General features: G+C 42.0%; 1 protein-coding gene across 1 annotated transcript in view; it reads right to left on the bottom strand.

Moving 5' to 3' along the window:
• Nucleotides 1-1,522: 1,522 nt before the first annotated feature.
• Nucleotides 1,523-22,405, bottom strand: part of Plek (pleckstrin) — a 34,310-nt gene continuing 13,427 nt past the window's right edge. The window contains exons 2-9 of the mRNA XM_027388081.2: nt 21,894-22,049; nt 21,356-21,537; nt 18,997-19,088; nt 14,639-14,823; nt 12,839-12,943; nt 10,165-10,248; nt 3,501-3,570; nt 1,523-1,659 (exon numbers count right to left, since the gene is read on the bottom strand). Coding sequence (XP_027243882.1) covers nt 1,523-1,659; nt 3,501-3,570; nt 10,165-10,248; nt 12,839-12,943; nt 14,639-14,823; nt 18,997-19,088; nt 21,356-21,537; nt 21,894-22,049 — 1,011 coding nt within the window. The remainder of the gene's footprint in view (nt 1,660-3,500; nt 3,571-10,164; nt 10,249-12,838; nt 12,944-14,638; nt 14,824-18,996; nt 19,089-21,355; nt 21,538-21,893; nt 22,050-22,405) is intronic.

The raw sequence follows: 22,405 nt of genomic DNA, 5'->3' as shown, positions 1-22,405 counted from the left end.
AAGAAAGAAAAAGAAAAAGAGGAGCAAGAATGTTCTCTCCTTACTCTACTGGGACCACAGAACTAAATCTGGAGTTAGAAAAACAGTCTTAGGGCTAGCATGGTGACTCAGTGTTTGAGAGCACTGGCTGTTCTTCCAGAGGACCTGGGTTCAATTCCCAGCATCCACATGGGAGCTCAAGCATCCACAACTCCAGCATGAGGGGATCTAACACCCTCTTCTGGCCTTGACAGGAAGCAAGCATAGCACACAGTACACATTCATACATGCAGGCAAAACACCCATGAACATTAATAATAATAATAAATAATTTAAAAAAGAAAATTCTCATTCGATTCAATACTTTGTTTTATACTTTGGGAGAAGAGTAATTAGTGATTAGTCAAAGTGAAAAACTGCAAACTAGTTTCTATTTTGAACAGGACCAGGAAGCTCTCAGAGCCCAAATGGATGCTGCTGGCACTTAAGGCTACAGAACTGTATGGTACTGAGATTGGGAGATTTGAAGGAGCTCCATGACTTTAACAGCTTCCACCACAAGCTCTGCATACATTCCAGGCCTTCAGCTTGCCTTTCAGTTCAGTCCTGTCCACACTAGGCAGAGAGACACACTAGGCAGACAGCTGCCCAGGCCTTTCTCACACCCAAGGAACCCGCATGAACCACTTTTCTGTATACTTCAAGGGAACCTCAAATGGCTTAGGGGTTGCCTTCTAGCTATAAGAAGTGATGCATAATACTCCAGAAAAGAACTAAGGGAGACTTTCAGACCTTTATCTAAACAGCTTCAGCTCCTGGAAAGACCCTCAGCTGCCCCTAGCTTCCTTGACTAAGGAATTTCTAAGTTCTAAGTTCTCAGGACTTAGAACAGCCAAGGCTGGAGAAAGTCACCGAAGACAGAAAGCTGCTCTTGAGAAGTGTCTGAGTGAGCAGACGGGAGAGCAAACATGCTACCTCATTACTTCACATAATCTCAGCAAAGAGCAACAGCTAAATGACTAGGGCACAGAAGGTCATTCTTAGTGTTCTCAGTACAGCTTGGCAACAGTTTCAAAGACAAGCAATGTCTAAGACCTGCCACATGTCATGAGAGCTGAGAACAACAACTTGGCCCTAAAAGGATACCATCAGGACAATTGGAGGCAGTTTCACTTCCATGGAAATTATAATCACAGAGCATTATGTATTTATTTGCTATTTGGCTTAAAAAAAAAACTAGCAAGGATTTCGGAGATACCCTAGCCCATGCCTTCATTTTCCATGAGAGGCTCCAAAAGGCCTGGAAGATCTATGTAGCCTACCCACATAGCTCGCTATATGGCTTGTGGGACAGACAGGGGTGGAGTGACTAGAGTGAGTTGAATAGTGCAGATAACATTATATGGCACACAGTTACATGCAGGCAAACTCTTCCTACTCCTAGTTCTTTCTGGTTGAATTGTCATAGACGTGGACAAGTCATGGACTGAGCTTATGCATGCAAGGGCTTCCCTCAGGAGGCTATGAGGATTTAGCATTGTCCTTACTTCCCAGTCCGTGAGGCCACTTGGATAGCTTTGATCCATTCAGTACGCTCCTTGGGAGCGGCTGCTTGCAGGTAGTAGTGAACTTCATCAGCTGTGATAATCTCAAAAAGGTTCTCATCATCGCTCTTCTTGCCTGGTGAGAGAGAAAGTAAAATAACATGTGGGCCCCAGAAACTCTCCTGTCCACCTCCTCCCCCAGCCATGAAATGACTGTTTCTAAGTGTCTTGAGCAAAGTCTGCATTCATATTTATTGCCTAAGGATACATTCAGTATTTGTAAAGATAGCTATGTAGTATGATCATTAAGAAACATGTAAAATACTCAAGGAGAAACATTTTCTTTCACAATGTGTAAGTAAACTAAATTTCTTGTCTTTGCACACCAATAGTATCTCTTGAGTAACTTCTGATGGTGTTTAAGGGGTACCTTTGTTTTACTCATAATATAAGCCAAGAGTCAATCTCAATATACATTGTATTAAAATGCACATATATTTATATCCAGAAGCATGCATATATAATGAATCCAAGGCAGATCTAACATTAGTCTTGCAAATATAGTCTAAATTAAGAGCTAAGTCTGAGCTCTTAAAGAAAGATAAAAAAGCAAATAAACCCAAAATTTCAAGATGAAATGTCCTCATTTGATTCAAGATAAAGTATCAGACAGACAAGCACATATCAAACAAATTACTGTATAGTGATGCCTGTTGAAATTTGGTAATTGTTGCATAGTATTCTCTATAATTTTGTGTTCAAAATGTGATTTTTATAACAACACAGGAAAAAAGTCTGACAAGTGACAGGAAAAAAAAAGGGCTGGGTTGTGGAAACTGCATCTCCAGTGACTGTATACCTAACAAGGCAGTGACAGCCAAATGGCTAATCCATGTGTCAGTCATAGGCATGTGAGTGCAACAGAACAGAAATCACCTGGTGCAGTCCCTTGTTTTCAGAGCAGGAACTGAGACCCGGCAGGGTGGCATGCCCACAGTGTGCTATTGAAAGACCCCGCCCCCTGGCTGGTTCTCTCTCGGTGACACTCCCGTACACGCGCACCCACACGCCTGGCGGCTGGCTCCCTCCCAAGCCGGTTCACCCAGGCGGGGCCTGCGACCCAGGCCCGCCCGCCTGGCGCCGCGCCCTGGGGCTGGGGCCGAGCGGGGAGAGGGCGCCCCCCGTCCCCGCACCCCCGCCCGATGGGGAACCTCCGTCCCAAGGTCAGCCATCTGGACGCGGAGTGGGGAATTGGGTCTGTTGTACCAGGTACAGACCTTGAGAATATACTGACCTAAAATAACTCTGTACCTCATTAAATTGTCCAATAGAATCCCTGTAACTATGCTTTTCACTCCTGCACTGTGCTTTTAGCTATATAAGGACCCCTCTCCCTTGGCTCGGGGCTTGGCCTAACAAAAGCTAAGTCCCCGGGTACGCGCGCCATCAATAAAACCTCTTGCTTTTGCATCCAAAGTTCGTGGTTTCGCCGATTCCTGGGTGCAGGTCTCCTTCTACGAAAGTACCTCTTCTGAGGTCTTTCACTATGTGGCAGACTGAGTTGCACAGACCTAGCCCACTGTACCCAGGTGTGCTTCCCACTAAGCGTCTCACCTCACTGGATAGGTACTCTGTTTATTGCAGAACATTTCCTTATACAAATAAGCACATGATCTCCTTTAAGGAACCCTGCAGCATCAGGAGCTGCTGCCAAGCTCTTCATGGAAACCAGAATGGAAGTGATAGATTTTTCTAGCATTTTTCAGTGTCACAGTCAAGGCATCCACAAAACTTCTCCCATTTCCCAAGTTCTGAAAGGCAGGCCAGCTCTTTGGAAGGAATGACACGTATTCCCTCCAAAGTTTCCTGACAGTAAATTTGTGCATGCATGTGCTTGATGACTGATTGATTAGTTCAATATGCACAGGTGTAAAGTAGCAGTAGACACATTTCCCTCTCACGGGAATTCATACTTACCATCGTGATTGCTCTCCACTGATGTCACCACACAGCCTCTCAAGTGAATGGCTCCCAGGGGATCTTCACCCTAGAAGAGAGAGGGGCTGCTGTGTCTCCAGTGTACACAGTGTGGACCTGCCTCATCCTGTTGCTGCAGACATCATTCAAACTCAGTCAGGAACATGTCAGAACGTCTTCCCTCCCCTACAAGCTGCATGAGAAGATGCAAGCCAGTCTGAAGAAGATGCAAGCCACTCTGGAACTCAGATCTGGAGGAAACGGGGGAGGCTGAGATACTGGGGTTATGACATCCCACTGAAGAACTGCTTGTTCTCTCCTATGACACAGTATGTCAATGTTCACAGGAGTCAGTCAAGGGAACAGCATGTGTAAGCAGGGAAAGGCCTCAATCCTGACAGCTGACATGAACTTCTTTTTACTTTCAAGTCAGATCTTTTTGTTGAGGAAAAAGCCTTTTCTTCAGCCAACAGCCAGAATTGCTGGACCTACAGGGACTGTCCAGTTGTCCTGGAAAGTGAATTATCTATTCTTGCATAGTAAACAATGAACATGGTGTTAGACAAAGTGAGTTGCCACAAAAATATCAAACTGGAGAGTAGTTGGGAAAACATGGTGGACTAAAAGCTGCTTTCTTGTGACCTGGTAAAGGAGAAAATTAGAATAAGAAAAAACAGACATTGCTCTAATAGCAAAGGGGAGGAAGGAGAGCTTTAAAACTTCACAATGGTAGTGATAGACAAAAAGTGTAGAAAAAATACATGAGATACAAGTGGATGAGGTGAAATCCAAGCCTGCCTCAAGGGCTAGAGAGGTGACTCAGCAGCTAAGGGGGCTTTCTGCACTTGTTTAAGGACAAGGTTCTGATCTCAGCACCAATATAGCACATGCCACACACACACACCTATACCCCAAACCTGTGGAGAAAGCAGGATTCATAGGACTTGTTAGCTTCCAGCCTACGCAGAAAATGACAAGAAAACTAAACTCCAGTTTCCAGCAGAAAACTCACCTCAAAGAAATAAATCAAAGAGTGGCAGAGGAACATCTGGCATTATCCTCTGGTCTCCACACACATTTACAATGCCCATCTGCGCGCGAGCACACACACACACACACACACACACACACACACACACACACACACGGAGAAACCTTGTCCAAAAGCATTTTGTTTTCTCCAGTGTAAGCAGTAATGCTCTCAAATGGCTGCTCAATAAGAATATCCCCTAATAGAACCAACAGGTAAGCCAAGCAATGCACAGAAACACAAGAAACAAAGCAGTATAGTCATATTATGGCCTCCAGGAGACCATAATAACCCCTCACTGGCTGAATTCAGGAGATGCTGAAGTCGGTAGGTACAATGTTGGATAAAAGGTTACCAGTGAAATGATTAGTGACCTCAGATAGTTTGCAAACAAGCAGATGAAGTTGATCTAAGACCCGGGGAGGAAAGTCAGCAACTTAGAGGAAACAGCCAGAAAAAAAAAATGGAAAATCGGCAATGTAGATTGAAAAGTGACAAGGAAGAAAATTCAACAAAAAAGATAGATGTTGAGAAACAACAACAAACAGAGATGTTGAAAATGTAAATTCCAACCAACTAAATAAAATATAGAGCACAAAGTACCACCAATGTGTTTGACCAAGCAAAATAAAAAATATCAGGGATGGAGGAAAAGATTGGAGACTATGACATCCAAACATCAATTAATATACATAAATAAGTAAATGAACAAACAGAACACAGTGCCCAAGAACTCCAGGATACAGTCATAAGACCAAACCTAAGACTCCATGGGATAGGTGGAGCGGTGATAGAAAATGGAGCTAGATAATCTATTTGATAAACTCGTAGCAGAAAGTTGCATAAACCTGAAGAACAGACCTGCCCAGAGAAGAACCTTTCCACAACATATTGTAGTTGCAACAGTATCAAAACAGAGCAGAGAAACAATATTAAAAACTGGAAGGGAAGTGTGCATATATCCGTGGTGGGATGTGGGGTCCTGAGGGAACACTGGAGAGTGATATATAGCTGGGCCATATTGTAGTTCCCTTTAATTCTTTTTTTTTTTTTTGAGAAAAAAAAATTAATTCTTTTAATTTGAGAAAACTCTGTGCTGATCTCCATAATGACTGTACTCCCATCATCCCTGACTAAAGTTCCTCTTTCCTCAACAGCCACTCTGAGAGGAGTGAGGCAGTGTCTCAAAGTAGTTTTGTGATGGCAGGGATGTTTCACATTTTTTAAAAACATTTATCAGCCATTTGTAATTATTCTTTGAAAAGTATCTCTTCATTTCTTTGACTTGTTTGTTGATTGGCAGGGATTTTTTTCATGTTTTTTTTTCAGTTCTTTTTAAAATCTGGATATTATCCCTCATCTGAAGTTTAGCTAGTAAGTGTCTTCTGCCATTCTGCTGGCCATCTGTTTGCTTTGCTTATAGTTGCTTTTGCTGTGTAGGGTATTTTATTTTAATTTAGCTCCATCTGTTGATTATTGGATCTAGTCTCTGTGCTGTGGGAAATGGGCTCAGAAAGCCATGCCTAACCCTGTGTCTTAATGTAGATCCCCTCTGCTTTCCATGATTAGTTCCAGGGTTTCAGGTTTCATATAGTTAATTTTCTCACACCGGGTGAAAGATGTGGCTCAGATTCCATTCTGCACACAGATAGCCAGTTTGGGCAGCATCATTTGTTGAATAAGCTGTCTGTTTTTCTACTGCATGTTTTTGTTCCTTTGTCAAAATTCAGATGGCTGTAGCTTTGTTGGTTTATTTCTGAGTTCTCTCTTCCATTCCATTGGTGTAACTGTCTGTTTTATGCAAGTATCTGGCTGTCTTTCTCATTACATCTCTGTTGTGTGATTTGAAGTGAGGTGGTATGGCATTTCCAGGCATGTTCTTTCTCCCTAGGATGACTTTGGCTATGTATAGTCTTTGTGATTCCATATGAATTCTTGGATTACTTTTTTTCTAGTTCTATGAAGAATCACATCAGTGCTTTGATAGGAACTTCATGGAGTTTGTAGTTTCCTTTTGGTAGTATAGCCATTTTCATATATTAATCCTTCCACTACATGTGTGGGAGGGTATAAATGAGGATAAAACCTTTAAAAATAGAGAATAATCTGAGAGAGGTTAGGATAGGTAATGAGGAAGGACATGGGGTTTCAAAAGAACACATGAAACAACAAGGAAGTGTTGGGAGGAAGCTTACAATGGGGATCAGAGGTATGGAGTAAACATCTGAGGGGTTAGGAGAATCTGCTAAAACACACTTCGTTTGAAAATGTTGTGACAATATCTAGTACCTTGTAATTTGACAAGATTTAAAAATAATCACTCCTAATAAGGCAAACACATACAACAATATCAGATCCATATCAGTAGTCCTGGAGCCAAGGAAGCATGGAACAATATGTTTCAAAGGCTTAAATGTACTAACTGCAAACATAATTGCTATATACAGCAATGCTATCTTTTAAATCTCATAGAAAATAAAGACATTTAACAGAGTCACAAACTAAGCCAGTTCATCATGCTCAGGCAGCACTGGAAAAGATTATTTTTATTATATTATATTTATTTTGTATTTGCGTGTGAGCACACACAGATGTGTATATGCATATGTGTGTAAGGTTAGGGAACAACTTACAAAAGTCAGTCCTGTCCCAGGAACTCAACTCGGGTTATCAGGCTCAGTGGAAGGTGGCTTTAACCATCCTAGCCATAAAAAGATTCTTAAAGGAATAATATAAACCAAAGAGGGAATATGTGGAATATTTAACTATGTAAAGATATGTTACATTTGTTTATGCTGCAGAGTATTACTCTTACTATGTAAAGATTGTTACACTTGTTTCTGCTGCCTTTGTTAAGAATGTAAAGATGGATTACATTTGTTTCTGCTGCCTTTGTTAAGAATGTAAAGATGGGTTACAATTGTTTCTGCTGCCTTTGTTAAGAATGTAAAGATGGGTTACACTTGTTTCTGCTGCCTTTGTTAAGAATGTAAAGATGGGTTTACATTTGTTTCTGCTGCATTTGTCAATTATATAAAGATTGTTGCATTTGTTTCACCTTGTCTGCCTAAGGCACCTGACTAGTCTAATAAAAAGTTGAATGGCCAATAGCTAGGCTGGTGAGCAGAGAGAATAAGTAAGAGAAGAAATCTAGGCTTAAGAAGAGAGGAGAGAATGAGGGAGGAAAAAGAGGGAGCCGGGTAGCCACCAGAAAGACAGACATGGAAAAAGCAGGAAAAGTAGGACACACAGAAAGAAAAGGTAAAAATTCCCATGGGAAAACATAGATGAAGAGAAACAGGTTAAGTTAGAGGAGCTAGCAAGAAACAAGCTAAAAGAAAGCCAACTAGTCTTAACTAATAAGTCTTCATATCGTGATTTGGGAGCTGGTTGATTGTCCAAAAGAAAAAGCCTGCTACAGTGGAAGAAAGACATTCTCACTTGAGAGCACAGGAAAGAATAAACTTCATGCGATGAATAAAGAAATAAAATCCAGAAAGGTATCCATTATGTCCAGCGCAGCCAGCCAGCAAGCCCCTGATACTACTAAGGGTGAAAGAAAAAGAAAAAAAAATACCTAGTGTAACCAAAAAGAAGGAAAGCCAACAAAATTACAGGAGTGAGTAAACACCTCTCAAGAATAAATTTAATTGTAAATGGCTTCAGCTCACCTTTAGAGGCAGACTGGCTGACTCTATTAACAAACAAAAGTCACCTCTCTATTGTCCCTATCTAAGGCACCAACAGGCTCAGTACTCAAAGGATCACTCAACCAATCAAGTGAATGCCAGCCCAGAATAAGTTGTTGTAGTTACTATGGGATCTGACAAGGAATTCAAGCCAAGAAATGCACCTCAAAGCTGTAGTCGGGGAATCTCAAACAAAAGTGCCAAAAACACACATTAGAAAAAAGATGGTGTCTTCAACAAACAGTGTTGAGGAAGCTGGATGCCCATTAAAAAAAAAAAAAAAAAAGTAAATCCATAGCTCTCACTGCACAAAATCAACTCAGAATGTATAAAAGATCTTAATGTAAATCCTGAAATAACATAGGTGAACCATTTCTTTCTTTTTTTTTCTTTTTTTCTTTCTTTTTTTTTTTTTTTTTTTTTTTTTTGATTTTTCGAGACAGGGTTTCTCTGTGTAGCTTTGGAGCCTATCCTGGCACTTGCTCTGGAGACCAGGCTGGCCTCGAACTCACAGAGATCCTCCTGCCTCTGCCTCACGAGTGCTGGGATTAAAGGTGTGCACCACCAACGCCCGGCTGGGTGAACCATTTTAAGATGTCCCTTAGGAATATGATTCCTGAAAAAGATTACAACAGCACAGAAAATACCAAAAACTAGCAAATGAGATGCAGGAAATTGAAAACCTTCCCCATATCAGAGGAGTAAAATCAGCAGAGAAAAGACAGCCTGCAGAACAGAAGAAACTCTGCCAGCTCTAGACCAAACATGATAATAATATCTGGGATAGATGAAAAACCCCTAAATAAAATACCAAGGAAAACAAATCATCAAGTTAAAAATTAGATTAGTTGTTGAAAGGAGTGGATGGGGGTTGGCTGGGGTTGGTTAAGGGGGTGTGGGAGGAGGGGTGAGAGAGAGAACTGTGGTTGGAGTGTAAGATGAAATTTAAGAAATAAATTAATTTTAAAAATAAATAAAAATTGGGCTAGTGACTGAATAGAAGTTCTCAAAAGAAGAAATACAAGCAGTCATAAGTATTTGATAAAGTGTTTGGTGTCCTTGGCCATCAGAGAAGTACAAATCAAAGTCATAATGAGATTCTATTTCATCCCAGTCAGAATGATTGTCATTTAAAAAATAGTAAATACTGGCAAGAATATGAACAAAAACAAACACACACTGTTAGTGGGAATGTAAACTGATGTCGCCACTACTTAAATAAATGTGGTGGGTCCTCAAAAGACTAAAAGTAGAAAACACACTATAATTCAACCTGGAAGTTGGATTAAATGGATGGGTAATTAAAATGTGTTACAATACAGCTATAAAAATAACAAGATATTGATGTTTGTGGGAAAATGGGTAGAACGATAGACCATTTTGTTAAAGAAAGATTAGCTAGACTCAGAAAGATAACAGCCCGCATGTTCTCTCCTATAAAAAAAATTAGCAGAATGGGACTACAAATGAGGAGGAAGAGGTGCAAAAGGAGGGGAAGGCGTGTGATGGACTGTATGTGACATGAAAGGACTATTCAAAGGAAGGGAGGATCAAATAGTCGTGGAAAAGAGGAAAGAAGGGAGGCCAGCAGTAGAGGAATGACAACAAAGTAGGCAGATATGTGTGTGAAAATGTCACAATGAAACCCATTATTTGAATGCTGAGAGAAACTAAAGTGATAATATGTATCTCAAAGGGGACAAAAAGTTATACTGAGTTAACCAAATACATACAATGTACTGATATTTTCTTCCACTGCTGAGTCTTTGCTGGTCTAAGAGGCATGAGAACTCAGACACTGCCATGGGAGGTGGTAGAATAACACAACAGAGATCAGGAAGAAAAGAAACATGAGAGAGAAAGTGAGAGTCATCAACACAGAGCGGGCATGGCCCCAACTCCCAGATACTGCATGTGAATGGACTTATCAACCATATAACCTCACCCCAGCAGGGTCATAGTAATGCAGGTAGGCCGGGTCTTCTCTTAGAATGAACTTTCTCACTTTCCAGTTTTTCCTCCTGTGCCCCTGTGTCAGGGAACAGAGAAAGGAAGGATGAGCTGCTAGCATCACGCTGCACAAACAGTGCCCCAGGTAAAACATCTGCTGAGATGCAGGATAAAAGAATGCCATGGTGAGTTACTAGGTCCTGGCCCATGTCTTTCTCAGGGAGGTAGCACCAAGGCCAATTAATGAGACAGATGTTATTGAATCACATGGATAAATTATTTCTGCACTGTCTTCCAACTTTAGAATTATGTGAACTGGCACACGTATATGACATGTTAGGCAGTGCTGGGCATATAACTTGGTCCAAGACATGGTCCTGTTTTTGTGGAGTTTATGATCCACATGGCAATAGACTATGACAAAATCCAAATAAAATACTAGATAAGAATGATGGGTTTCAAAAGAATTAAATAGGAGATATGCAATTGTAGACATGAGCTATCAAACAAAGCATAATAAAGATATCTGCTTGCTGTCTTCCTATCTCTCTGTCTCTCTCTCTGTCTCTCTCTGTGGTGTGTGTGTGTGTGTGTAGGTGCATGTGTATGTACATATGTATGTGAAAGTCAGCAGTCGACCTCAAGTGCTATTCCTCACTAGCTGTCCAACTTACTTTCTGATACAGTGTCTCTCTTTAGGATCTGGAGCTTGTCAATAAAAGTAGGATAGATGACAAACAAAGCCCCAGTGATTTGTCTGTCTTTGTCTAGAACAGTGATTACAGATGAGTGCCATGCCAGATTTTTTACATGTTCTGATGATAGAACACAGTTTCTCATTCTTACATGTATGTATGTGCACCATGTGTGTTCTTGGTGCCTCCAGGTGTCATAAGGCATTGGGTATCCTGGAATTGGAGTTAGGGATATCTGTTGGCCTCCATGTGAGTGCTGGGAGTGGAACCCCAGTTCTCTATAAGAGCAGCAAATGTTCTTAGGTGGTGAGCCATCTTCCCACCTCAGAATGACTTCTGAGATCCATCAGCCTCTACAACTATGGGCATTTCCTTTGCCTTAATAACAGTGTCCATGAGGTCTAAGCACTTAAGTTGGCTCCCAAAATTTCTTCTTTGTTGTAAGAGGTGAAAGTCATGTTGTCTTAAGTGACTACCAAGTTACCCTGAGCTGATGGGTCAGCCAGCCTTGAGCAGCTGCCATGTTCTCTCAAAGCCTTCTCCAACATCACAGTGTGGCTTACTGAAAAGTTTATTATAAATGTTTGATCACCTTTCTGTAAGGATTATTTACTGAGGGATTTCAAGAATGTATCCTTGCCTGAGTTTTCTAACAACCATTGTCTGAATTATCAGTTATCCATTGTATTTGATTGTGTTCATTTGACAAGCGTTTATTGTTTATCACAAAGCAAAAAAGACTGTTGAATTCTGTGGCACAAACAATAAAAGCATATGTAATGCATTGTCCTTCCCCTTGCAGACTCTATATATGGTCAAGATTTAAACAGCGAAGTATTTTGTTCATTGTTATATCAGTCTGATAGCTGGAATACCAGCATGGGACTGATCCAGACCCAAAGAACATGGGTTTCTGTGAGGAAACCTCAGAAATCTATGGGACCTCCTGTAGAAGCCCAGTATTTATCCCTAGCATAGGTGTGGACTTTGGGAGCCCATTCCATATAGAGGAATACTCCCTGAGCAAAGACACACGGGGGTGGGCCTAAGCCCTATCCCAAAGGATATGATAAACTCTGATGACACCCTATGGAAGGCCTCACCATCCAGGGGAAGCAGAAAAGATATGTGACAGATAAGGTTTTAGTTGGGGGGGCGGTAGGGGAGGACGGGTGGGAGAAGGGAAATGGGATTGTCATCTAAACCAATCTTGTTTCTAATTCAAATAAAAAAAAAGTTGGAAAAAATACGCAAAAGGTATTAGACTGAATATAGTCCATTCATTCATCCTTGTACTTGTTCCATCTATCAGCTATAAGTATTTCTCTTGAGATAAAAGTGGGGAACACACTTGTCCAGTTAGACACAGCCACTTCCCACCTGTGGAGTGTGCAACACAGATATTCTTTTTCATATCACACCTACTCTACAGGTTAACTCTGGCAAACTCCCAGAAGCAATGGAAGGAAAGTTGATATTTTGAAGACCATAAAGATTTTTAAAATTTTCTCCCATGTAATTCTGATATGAACCAGAGTTATTCAGGAGCTAAAGGATTGGTGCAGGCAAGCATAAGTAAAACATATTATGACATTGGTAAAAGAAGCATTTCACTATTTCTAGGGGAATTTTCTGCACTGCCTGCTCTAGTCATAACCCAACACTATGTTCATCATCTACTTAGCATTTTGTCTTTCACCTTCTGGGTTTCATTTTCTGGTTGATTATTGGTCAAGTAAACTAAATTCTATGTAATAATATTGGCTTTTTTTCTTTTTCATTTGTTTCTTTTGTCTTTTTGAGATAAAGTCTTGATGTTTAGTCTAGCCAGGCCTTGAGCTCACAGCAATCCCTGTGGTTAAGCTTTATGAGTGCTGGGATTACAGGTATGTACCACCATCCTCAGTTCAGACTGGTAATTTAGAAAAAGTTAGAAGGCTTGAAAAGGGAGGAGGGATAGTGTTGGACACTCACCTGCTTCAGTAAACATCCCTGCTTGATGATAACCCCTCTGAATTCTTCTTTCAGGATTACATCCTCATCACTGGAATTATCTTCACAGAAGAACCCACTGTCCGGCTGTTGGGAAAGTACACGGCAGGTTCTTACCAGTCTCAAGCATGTTGCTATACCTATGTCCACCCCCCCCCCCACCCCCGCCAGCCACTTTTCCTTCATGCTGCTGTGTGTACCGTGACACGAAACTTCAAGGTTACTCTGGGTTTCTTGTCTAAACCTCCTCCATTTTCCTGTTCCTTTTGTGTCTCAATTCAAGTGTGATCTTGTCAATCGCCTTTCATTTTCTATGCTGCTCCAGGCTATATCCTAAATCTATCTCAGTCTTCTTTTACCAGGCACATTTCTCATTTCAAAGTCTTCCTTCTCATGGGACTTGATGGTCACATGTTTGCAATCATAATGACAACACCCTGATGCAACACTCTCCACCGTGCCTTGCCCCTTGTCCCTTGTCCCTTGGCTCCATCTCTAGCATCATCTCAGGCCCTGAGGTCAGGAGGATTGGAGATTTTCTGACCTAAAAAAGAGCAACAAGCCACACAAAGGAGTTGCTGTGGGAAGTTAATTTAGCACCCTTAATTTAAATGGCTATAAAATGATAGACCAAGGGTCTATCATTACATACCTGTAATCCCAGCACTCATAAAGCTTAACCACAGGGATTGCTGTGAGCTCAAGGCCTGGCTAGACTAAACATCAAGACTTTATCTCAAAAAGACAAAAGAAAAAGTACTGAGAGTGGAACTCCCCAAAAAGTGAAATGAAACACTATCTGGAATGTTCACCTCATTTGTGTAAGAAAGATGGTTCTTTCTGTAGCTTTCCTAACTTCTACATTCTGTTCTAAAATAGAAACAAAATTGTCAAAAATCCCCCAAGAAATCCACAGTTGCTAAAATTATGATGTGACCACAAGTTAGGCTCAAGTTACATAATATACAGTTTAGCAATCTCAGGAGACATAACATAAGAAGCATGCAAGGTTATGGGAGGAAGTGCATACAGAAGAATGGTGCACATTGTTTTATTGTATATTTGAACACAGAGAGACAGCTCATCACATTTGTGATTTCATGGGCAGCCCCCGGAAAGGACATCATACCAGGACTGACACTGTTGCCTTTCCACTGATGTGTTCCCTTTGTCTAGGACAACATGTCCATGCAGAGGTACACAATACATGTTTATAAAAGAATTGATTGTTTAGAATAAGACTAAAGGTAGTAAGATCTCAATAGTGCATTTAGAGAAAACACTAAAGTAAACTTAGTCAAGTAAACTTAAACTGTTTAATGACTTGGAGAAGGTAGCATTTGAGGGAGCAGCTACTAAGTCCACAAAGTGCTGGTGTAATAGAAGCTTTATGGGCCTGTGCTTTCGGAGCTTGTAGTATTTGTCTTTAAAGTGTGTGTGTGTGTGTGTGTGTGTGTGTGTTTGAATATGTATGAGCATGTACATGCTATCAAGGGGTATGGAGGTCAAAAGACAACTTGCAGAACTTGGCTCATGTAAGTTCTCAGGATTGAACTCAGGTCGTCATCAGGCCTGGCAGCAAGCACCTGTATCCAGTGAGCCATCTCAACAGCTTGTGATGAACTATTTGTCTCTGGTTGGCTTCTTCTCCGCCCTTCTCTACCATCAATTCTCCTTAGGACCAGATATCCTGTTTGCATATGTGGCTATAAACTGATGTCAACAGAAAATCTACCTTGATCTTATGACATGAAAATCAAGCAGGTAGTTCTTCATACTTACAAAGAAGTAGAAAGCATCAGGGTTGTCCAGAAAAGGGTTTTCAGCTATCCCATCTGCTGCATTCTTAGACAGATCCCCAGCAGGCTGCAGGTACCCTTCGCTGAGCAGTGATGCAGAGATCATAAGACCTTCCTGGCGATTCCGAACTGACTTATTAGAAACCAGCCAGTCTATGACACTGCTACCTGGATGAGAATATCAGAGAGAAAGTTAACTCTTTCCCAAACCACAAGCCATGCCACTGACTGCCAACCAGACACTGGCTCCAATGTTTACAAGTGTTCATCTCATCTCTGCTGCCCTGCTACTCCATGAATGAAAAAGAGAATTAGTGAGACAGATCCTTGGAAACAAAGGGAGTCATGCAAAAGTCAAAGTACACACACACACACACACACACACACACACACACACACACACACACTTATACACACACTCACATGCTACTTTTAAAAGAAATACATAAACAAATCATTTTTACTAACTTGCTCATTTATTGAGCTTTTACAAGACCCTACATAGACAATGGGCAGGTTTTATACTGAAAGCATAAGCATTAAAGTTACAGAATTCTGCTGTAAATCATCAGAAAAGGATTTATAGAGAAAGTAACTGGCTGAGAAATAAAATATAAGGTGTCTGCAAGCATTTGATATAGGAGCTCAGGATCCAGCATAGGCAAGGGTGCAGCAATGTGGACATACTTACAAGCACTTGCAGCCCATGAGAACAGAGATGGAGCTGGTGAGAAGTCAAGAGGGGTCAGGAGGAGGAGGAAGATGCGGTGGCACATTAAGAAATCTGTCAATTGGTACATGGTCCCCCAGAGAAAGAGAAAGGGACAAGAGCTCCTGAGCAAATTGTGAGTAGGCGGGGAAGGGGGGAGGGAGTTAGAAGAAAGAGAAGGGGAGAAGAGGAGGGAGAGGAGGACATGAGGGAGCAGGAAGATTGAGTTGGGGGAAGAACAGAAGAAAACAAGAAAGGAGATACCATAATAGAGGGAGACATTTTAGGTTTACAGAGAAACCAGGCACTAGGGAAAGGTCTGGAGATCTACAAAGATGACACCAACTAACAATCTAAGCAACAGAGGAGAGGCTACCTTAAATGCCCTTCCCCTATAATGAGATTGATGACTACCTTTTATGCCATCCTAGAGCCTTCATCCAGTAGCTGATGGAAGCAGAAGCAGAGACCCACAGCTAAGCACTGAGCCGAACTCCTGGAATCCAGTTACAGAAAGGGAGGAGTGATGAGTGAAGGAGTCAAGACCAGGCTGGGGAAACCCACAGAAACAACTGACCTGAACAAGGGGGAGCTCATGGGCTCCAGAATGATAGCTGGGAAACCAGCATGGGACAGAACCAGGCCCCCTGAACATGGGTGTCAGTTAGGAGGCCTGGGCAGACTATAGGGCCTCTGGTAGTGGAACAGTATTTATCCCTAGTGAGCGAATGGACTTTGGGAGCCCATTCCCCATAGAGGGATGCTCTCTCAGCCTTGACACACAGGGGAGGTCCTAGTCCCTTTCCCAAATGATGTCATAGATTTTGAAGATTCCCCCATGGAATCTGCTCCCCTGGGGAGCAGGAGAAAGATAGAATGGAGGGTTGGTGGGGAGTATGGGAGGGAGAAGGAACTGGGATTGACATGTAAAATAAGATTGTTTCTAATCTAAATAAAAAAAGAAATCTGTCAATCTGAGAAGGAGTGGATGGAGAGGAGAGTAGATGGGAAGCAGGGCAGCGTGGGAAGAATGAGAGGAGAAGAGGGAAGGGCTAAATGAAAAAATGTTATCCAAATAAAAGAAAAAAAGAAATCTGTTAATAGCCAGGCATGGTGGCCTTTAATTCCAGCACTTGGGAGGCAGAGACAGACTGATCACTGTGAGTTTGAGGCCAGCATGGTCTACAGAGCAAGCTCCAGGACATCTAGGGCTGTTACGAGAAATGAGAGAGAGAGAGAGAGAGAGAGAGAGAGACAGAGAGAGACAGAGACAGAGACAGAGACAGAGACAGATCTATCAATGAAGAAACACTTGAAATTTTTAATTATCAAATAGCATAATGGGATGTGTGTCCTAAATTAAAATTTGATTACATTACTTATGTTTATATTGTTGTGCATTTTAAAGAGTCTGGCAAGCACCCTGAATAGTCATTTTATTTCACTTTTACTCAAGAGAAAAAAACACAGGGAATGAAATGAAGAAACCCTGTCAGTTGAGTTACTAGCAAGCTAAAAATGAAGGTTTGTATTCATACAGTGTGTTCTTTATGAGTTCAGCCAGTGGCTTTAGGAGACTTACCCCCAACTGAAGTGAAGGATTTCTTGGCTGCCACTGCATAATAATGATGTGCCTGAGCAATCCAGATCTCGCACAATCTATCTACTTACACATGTTTAAAGTGTATTTTGTTTGTGCAGACTTATTTCTACATGATTTAATGGATTCACCTTTTTAAAATAGTAATCATAATAAACTGTTAAAACCAAAAAAAAAAAGAAGAAAGAAAGAAAGAAAGAAAGAAGAAAGAAAGAAAGAAAGAAAGAAAGAAAGAAAGAAAGAAAATGGTTCAGCCAATGACAACCAACTTAGAACCGGCTAGCCCTGGGTCACTGGAGATGGAGCAGTGGGTCTGGGATACCTGAAAGAGCCATAGCCCCTTTCAGAGAATAAGCACTACACAAGTTTCAGACATGAAGACTTTCTCTGCAAAGAAAACATTTCTGCTTTCAGTCCTCACAACACTACAAAAGAGTTGGCAGCTACTTACCCCATTTGAAAAGTAAGAAACTTAAGACTCATACAGTTTCAATAACCTTGGGCCTCAGGTGTATCTGTCCTGGACCTTCATTGTGTATGCTCTCATGCTTGAGTCTGTGCTTCTTGCCTAGCTGTGCTGAAATCTGAAAGACCTCACTCGGGTTGCTCTGTCCTGTGATAGTCAAGGTAACCCATTACATGTGAACACTGACTGCTTCCTAGTCTCCACCTCTCAGCCAACACCACCTGACTCTCATGACAACTCCACTCATGGAGAGTTCTAGAATCCATTATGCCAGTCCATGGGAAGGACTTGAGTGTTGGTGAATGCTCTTGGAGTTGGGGATGCATTCAACAGAAAATAAGCCTGGGCCTGGGGGCCGAATCTCTGTAGGAACTTATTATTCCTTTGACCTGGGGCTGTCTCGTAGTGACCCTAGCCACACATCCTTTGTGTCCTGCCTTGCTTTTATTGCTTCCCTTGGGATCTTGATGGCGAAGCTTGGTCCTGACTTGATGCCTGCATTCTCTGAAACACATTCCTGTGAGATACTGCCTCACGGTGCAAATCACATTCTTTCTCCTTCCCCTTCCTGACTCTGACCTAAGCCATTTTCATGGATTTTCTGTGGACCTAAAATCTTCTCAGATGCTCACACTGTTATAATTCCTCCAGATTGTATCCCTATGGCATCCTGAAAACATGTTTACTATGCTGAGTGCCTGACACACTTACTCCCAAACTAACTTCCCATTTTGCTGTCTATAATGAGCCATCTTCCAGGTCATCACTTCATTTTTCCAGATGCATGTTCTGCACATTTCCACCCATAACTCATCAAAAATCTTCCCCACAAACCCCCTCTACTTTGAGGTCCAACTGAGGCACTGCCTCCTAATCACCTCAGTAGCTCACTTAGTTCTTTCTCTTTCCTGAATTCATGGAGCTGCTACATAGACATAACCTCTTTCATCATAATAACTGCTTGAAAACTTGGAACTCAAAGTGCTTAGCGTGTGTCAGGAACTGTTCTACTACACAACAACAAGTCTGAGAAATATGTGCACTGCAATTTCCCATTATATAGACAGTAAAGCACAGAGACAGTTATTGACCCAAAGTTTTGTGACTGGTAAGTTGCAGCTCCAGAGTTTGAAGCCAGGCAACACGTGTTCCAGTGAATGTGCTTTCACACTGCTTACACTGGTGACACCTATTCCCTTCCTGTGAATAGTGTCTGACACTCCCAACATTATTGTTTAAATTCTATGCTACATATCTTAATTCTTGTTTGCCATAACTCATCAGCATATAAAGATGTTCCTATTCCTAATGCTTTTTCAATATTGGAGAAAGGGGATGCTTGATTGGTATAGTTGTGATTTCTGAAGCCTTATCTTGAACAAAAACAGTCTTTTTCTACCCCGGTTTCTGTTTCCACACAGACAGAATTCTAATCTCTTGTTTGCTGGTCTGCATTCCACAATCCTGTGCACCCACTATGCACCACACTGCACTGCATGCAGATAGCTATGTGGGACACCACTTTCCCTCCCCAGCTGTCCACTTTGGGAGTTCACGTCATTTTACCTGTGAAGCAGTGATTAAAAACCTTCTTGTCCTTCTCCAGATTCAGCTCCTTTATTCCTTTTTCAGGGTCTTTCATGGACAGATACAAAGCCCTGTACAAAGACAAAAGTGGGGTGACTAAGGAACGTTTGGAATGGTGAATCACCTTAGAGAGCCCTCCGGTAGCTAAGCTTTCCCACTCCTTGGAGTAGTCCTAAACCTAATCTCTCTGCCAGACCAGCAGTAATTAAAGGGCAGTGATCCAACTTGTACAATCACGTGGCCTACAAAGCATTTAGCAGATACACTTAATATCTCTTAAATTCAATAATCACTTTGTTGATTTAATCCTGGTGCTTAAGATGGAGAGTTGCCCCACTATGTGCCAAAGCTTTAGAGTTCCCTGGGCTGAGAAACTAGTAAACAAGGAGGACCCTAAAAGAGACAAACATTGTCCCCTGGAGAAAGAGAAAGGGTCACTATCCCCTGAGCAAATTGAGAGCATGGGAAGAGGGGGGAGGGAGCTACAAGAATGAGAAGGGAAGAAGAGGAAGGATGCAGAGGTCATGAGGGAGCAGAAAGGCTGAGTCAGATGAAGAATAGAAGAAAGGGTATGTGATAGGTAGGGTTTTAGTTAGAGGGGGTGGTAGGGGAGGACAGGAGGGAGAAGGGAACTGGGATTGTCATGTAAATCAATCTTGTTTCTAATTCAAATAAAAGATTAATAATAATAAAAAAGTTCCCTGGGCCAATTTTGCAGGAACAACAATTTTTAAAGTCTCTACAATAGTTTGGATCTGGCATGTCCTGCAAATATCTGTGCCTTAAAGGCTTGTGACCCAGATTGGGGTTGTTCAGAGGTGGCTGAAGCTTCAAGGAATGTGGCCAAGAAGGCAGTGGCTCTTTTAGAAAAGTGCCTGCCAGGGAAACATGAGGACCTGAGTTCGGATCCCTAGCACCCACAGAAAAAGCAGGACACAGTAGCTTGCAATCCCAGCACTGTAGTGGGGGGAGACAGGAGGATCCATCCCTGCAGCAGGCTAGTCAGCTAATCTCACCCAGTCAGTGAGCTGCAGGTTCAATGAGAAACTTTGTCTCAAAAAGTAAGGTAGAAAGCAATTGAGAAAGATATCTGAAATCAGCCTCCAGCCTCCATATGTGCCTGCATACACATGCATATGGACCCACATACAGGTGCAAACGTGCACACACACACACACACACACACACACACACACACACACACACACACACACAGGGAGGGAGGAGGGAGGGAGGGAGGAGGGAGGGAGGGAGGGAGGGAGGGAGGGAGGGAGGGAGGGAATGAGGGAATGAGGGAGGGAGGGAGAAAAATTTTCAAGTCATTGTGGACATGCCCGAGAAGGACATTTGGGAATATAAGTTCCTTCTTTCATATCCTAATCACAAAATGAACAGATATGCTCTATTGTACACATATACCATCATGTGCAGCCCCAACCACCATTGTGGGACTAAAAGAAATAGGTCAAACTAAGCACTTTGAGCCACAATAAATCTCCCTTTTCCTAAGTTGATTCTTCTAGATGTATGTTAAATAGGTACAGAAAAAACAGTGAGTTTTTTGTATTTTGTCCCTGGAATAATAAACTAAAAATAGCCTCTTCAGAATAATTCTAAGTCTCTGTGTTTCCTTGCATTTTGAGCATCATTCCCACTTAGTTCTGAAATCTCTGGCCAGGAATGTGGTCACATGATGTCTGAAGCCAGCAGCTATGTCTAGACCAGATTTCTCCTCTTGGGGCCATACCCAAGTGAGAGAAGTTCTAGTTCTCATGCAGCTCTACATGATTCCATTCCTGTGGCATGCCAACTTTTACATTAGTTATACTGAAAGTATGTCTCCCATGCCCTCTCACCTCACCCTATATGAACTGAATTCTTGTCAGACATTTTAAGCAGCCAACAGGGCATTCCTTCTAATGTGTCTCTTGCTTAACACAAAAAACAAATCTACCAAGAAGAATGACAGCCCTAAAGAAAGAAGCACTTATGAGCAGATGTAAAGAACACTAGAAAGAACCCGATTCCCAGCCCCAGCAGGCCTGGGATTACCTGCTGCTCCCTGGCCACCTGTATATTACAAGTGCCAATTTCCTGGTCATCAATAGTGCACCACATAAGCCATTAATCAAGTCAGCGCACCAATGGCTTCATCCAGGATGGGCATTCACACTGGCTGACCCTTCCTGACTAAGAGGGAAAGCATGAATCCAAACTTGAAACTCAGTCTTCATGGCCCCCCCGGCTTTTCCCTTTTTACCTACATATCCTGAAATGCTCTGATCAATGAGGAAAAGAAAATCAAAGGGTGGAGAGAGAGGCAAACTCATAAAATTACCCCAAGTCAATGGTTTCTGGCAGACGAATGGACCGCCTTGTGGATTTTCTTGCAAACTTCTGGCCTCCTTCAATACATTTAATGGCTTTCTTGATGTCCCGGACCCAAGCATCTCTCTCCTCTAGGAAGGCTGCCTGGAAGAAGTGGTCCTGCTGTTTGGTTGTAGTGATCTTCAACACAAACTGAAAATCAACATATATATATATATATATATATATATATATATATAATATATATCCATTAGAAATGACCCCTTTCAAGGCCCCTCATGAAACATAGCAGTTGATACAAACCTGCTCCAACAAAGAGAAAGTGCAATGCCAGTGTAAAATGTGGATGTTGACAAGAGGGGACACTTGCCTAGAAAACACTGCTAAAATGCAGATAGACCCCAAAGTCAGCAGGTGGCACAGCTAGGTCCATAAACTGAGCCTTAAGGATGGAGAGGGGAGGAGAGAGCTAGGAAGCAGAATTTGAAAAAGGCATCCAAGGTCAGCAGGTGACACAAGGGTCATTGTGGCTAGTGATATCAACTTACCATCCTTTTACCAAAGTCCTGACAGGGACTTGTGAGAGTGCTCCCTTTCAGGGGAATCATTCCCTTGGGGCTGTTGTCGCTTTTCTTCTTATAAAACTCAATTCCATCTTCTAACAGCACAACCCACATAGGTTTCCAGGTGTTAAACACACTTCCCTGTAATGACAGGAAGGAGCTATTTTGAGGCAGACAGGACAATTGTGGTCTGTATTTTCCGATTAGCAGAACAGACTCATACTTTCTTGGAGTTGACTTTAAAAGTGTTTTGTGACAATCTCTGTTGACTCAATATAAATCCCCCCAAGTGATGACTTCTTGGGACACCGTTATATCTCCTATCAGTTGCTGTTTGCTTGAGCTGGCTGTATTCTCTGAATCTGAAGGTCGCCTCCCACTTTTCTCACTGACTGTCCTTTGCATCCTAAAACTTCCTTGTATCCTCCCTTTTAGAGTCAGTCCCGGTTAGCTTCCTATTACTGTGACAAAACACCAGAGCGACCTGGTGATGAAAG

Source organism: Cricetulus griseus (genome assembly GCF_003668045.3).
Source record: "Cricetulus griseus strain 17A/GY chromosome 1 unlocalized genomic scaffold, alternate assembly CriGri-PICRH-1.0 chr1_1, whole genome shotgun sequence".
NCBI classification, from domain to species: domain Eukaryota; kingdom Metazoa; phylum Chordata; class Mammalia; order Rodentia; family Cricetidae; genus Cricetulus; species Cricetulus griseus.
The sequence above is the reverse complement of the archived record's forward strand: the minus strand, read 5'-3'. Positions and strand labels throughout refer to the sequence as shown.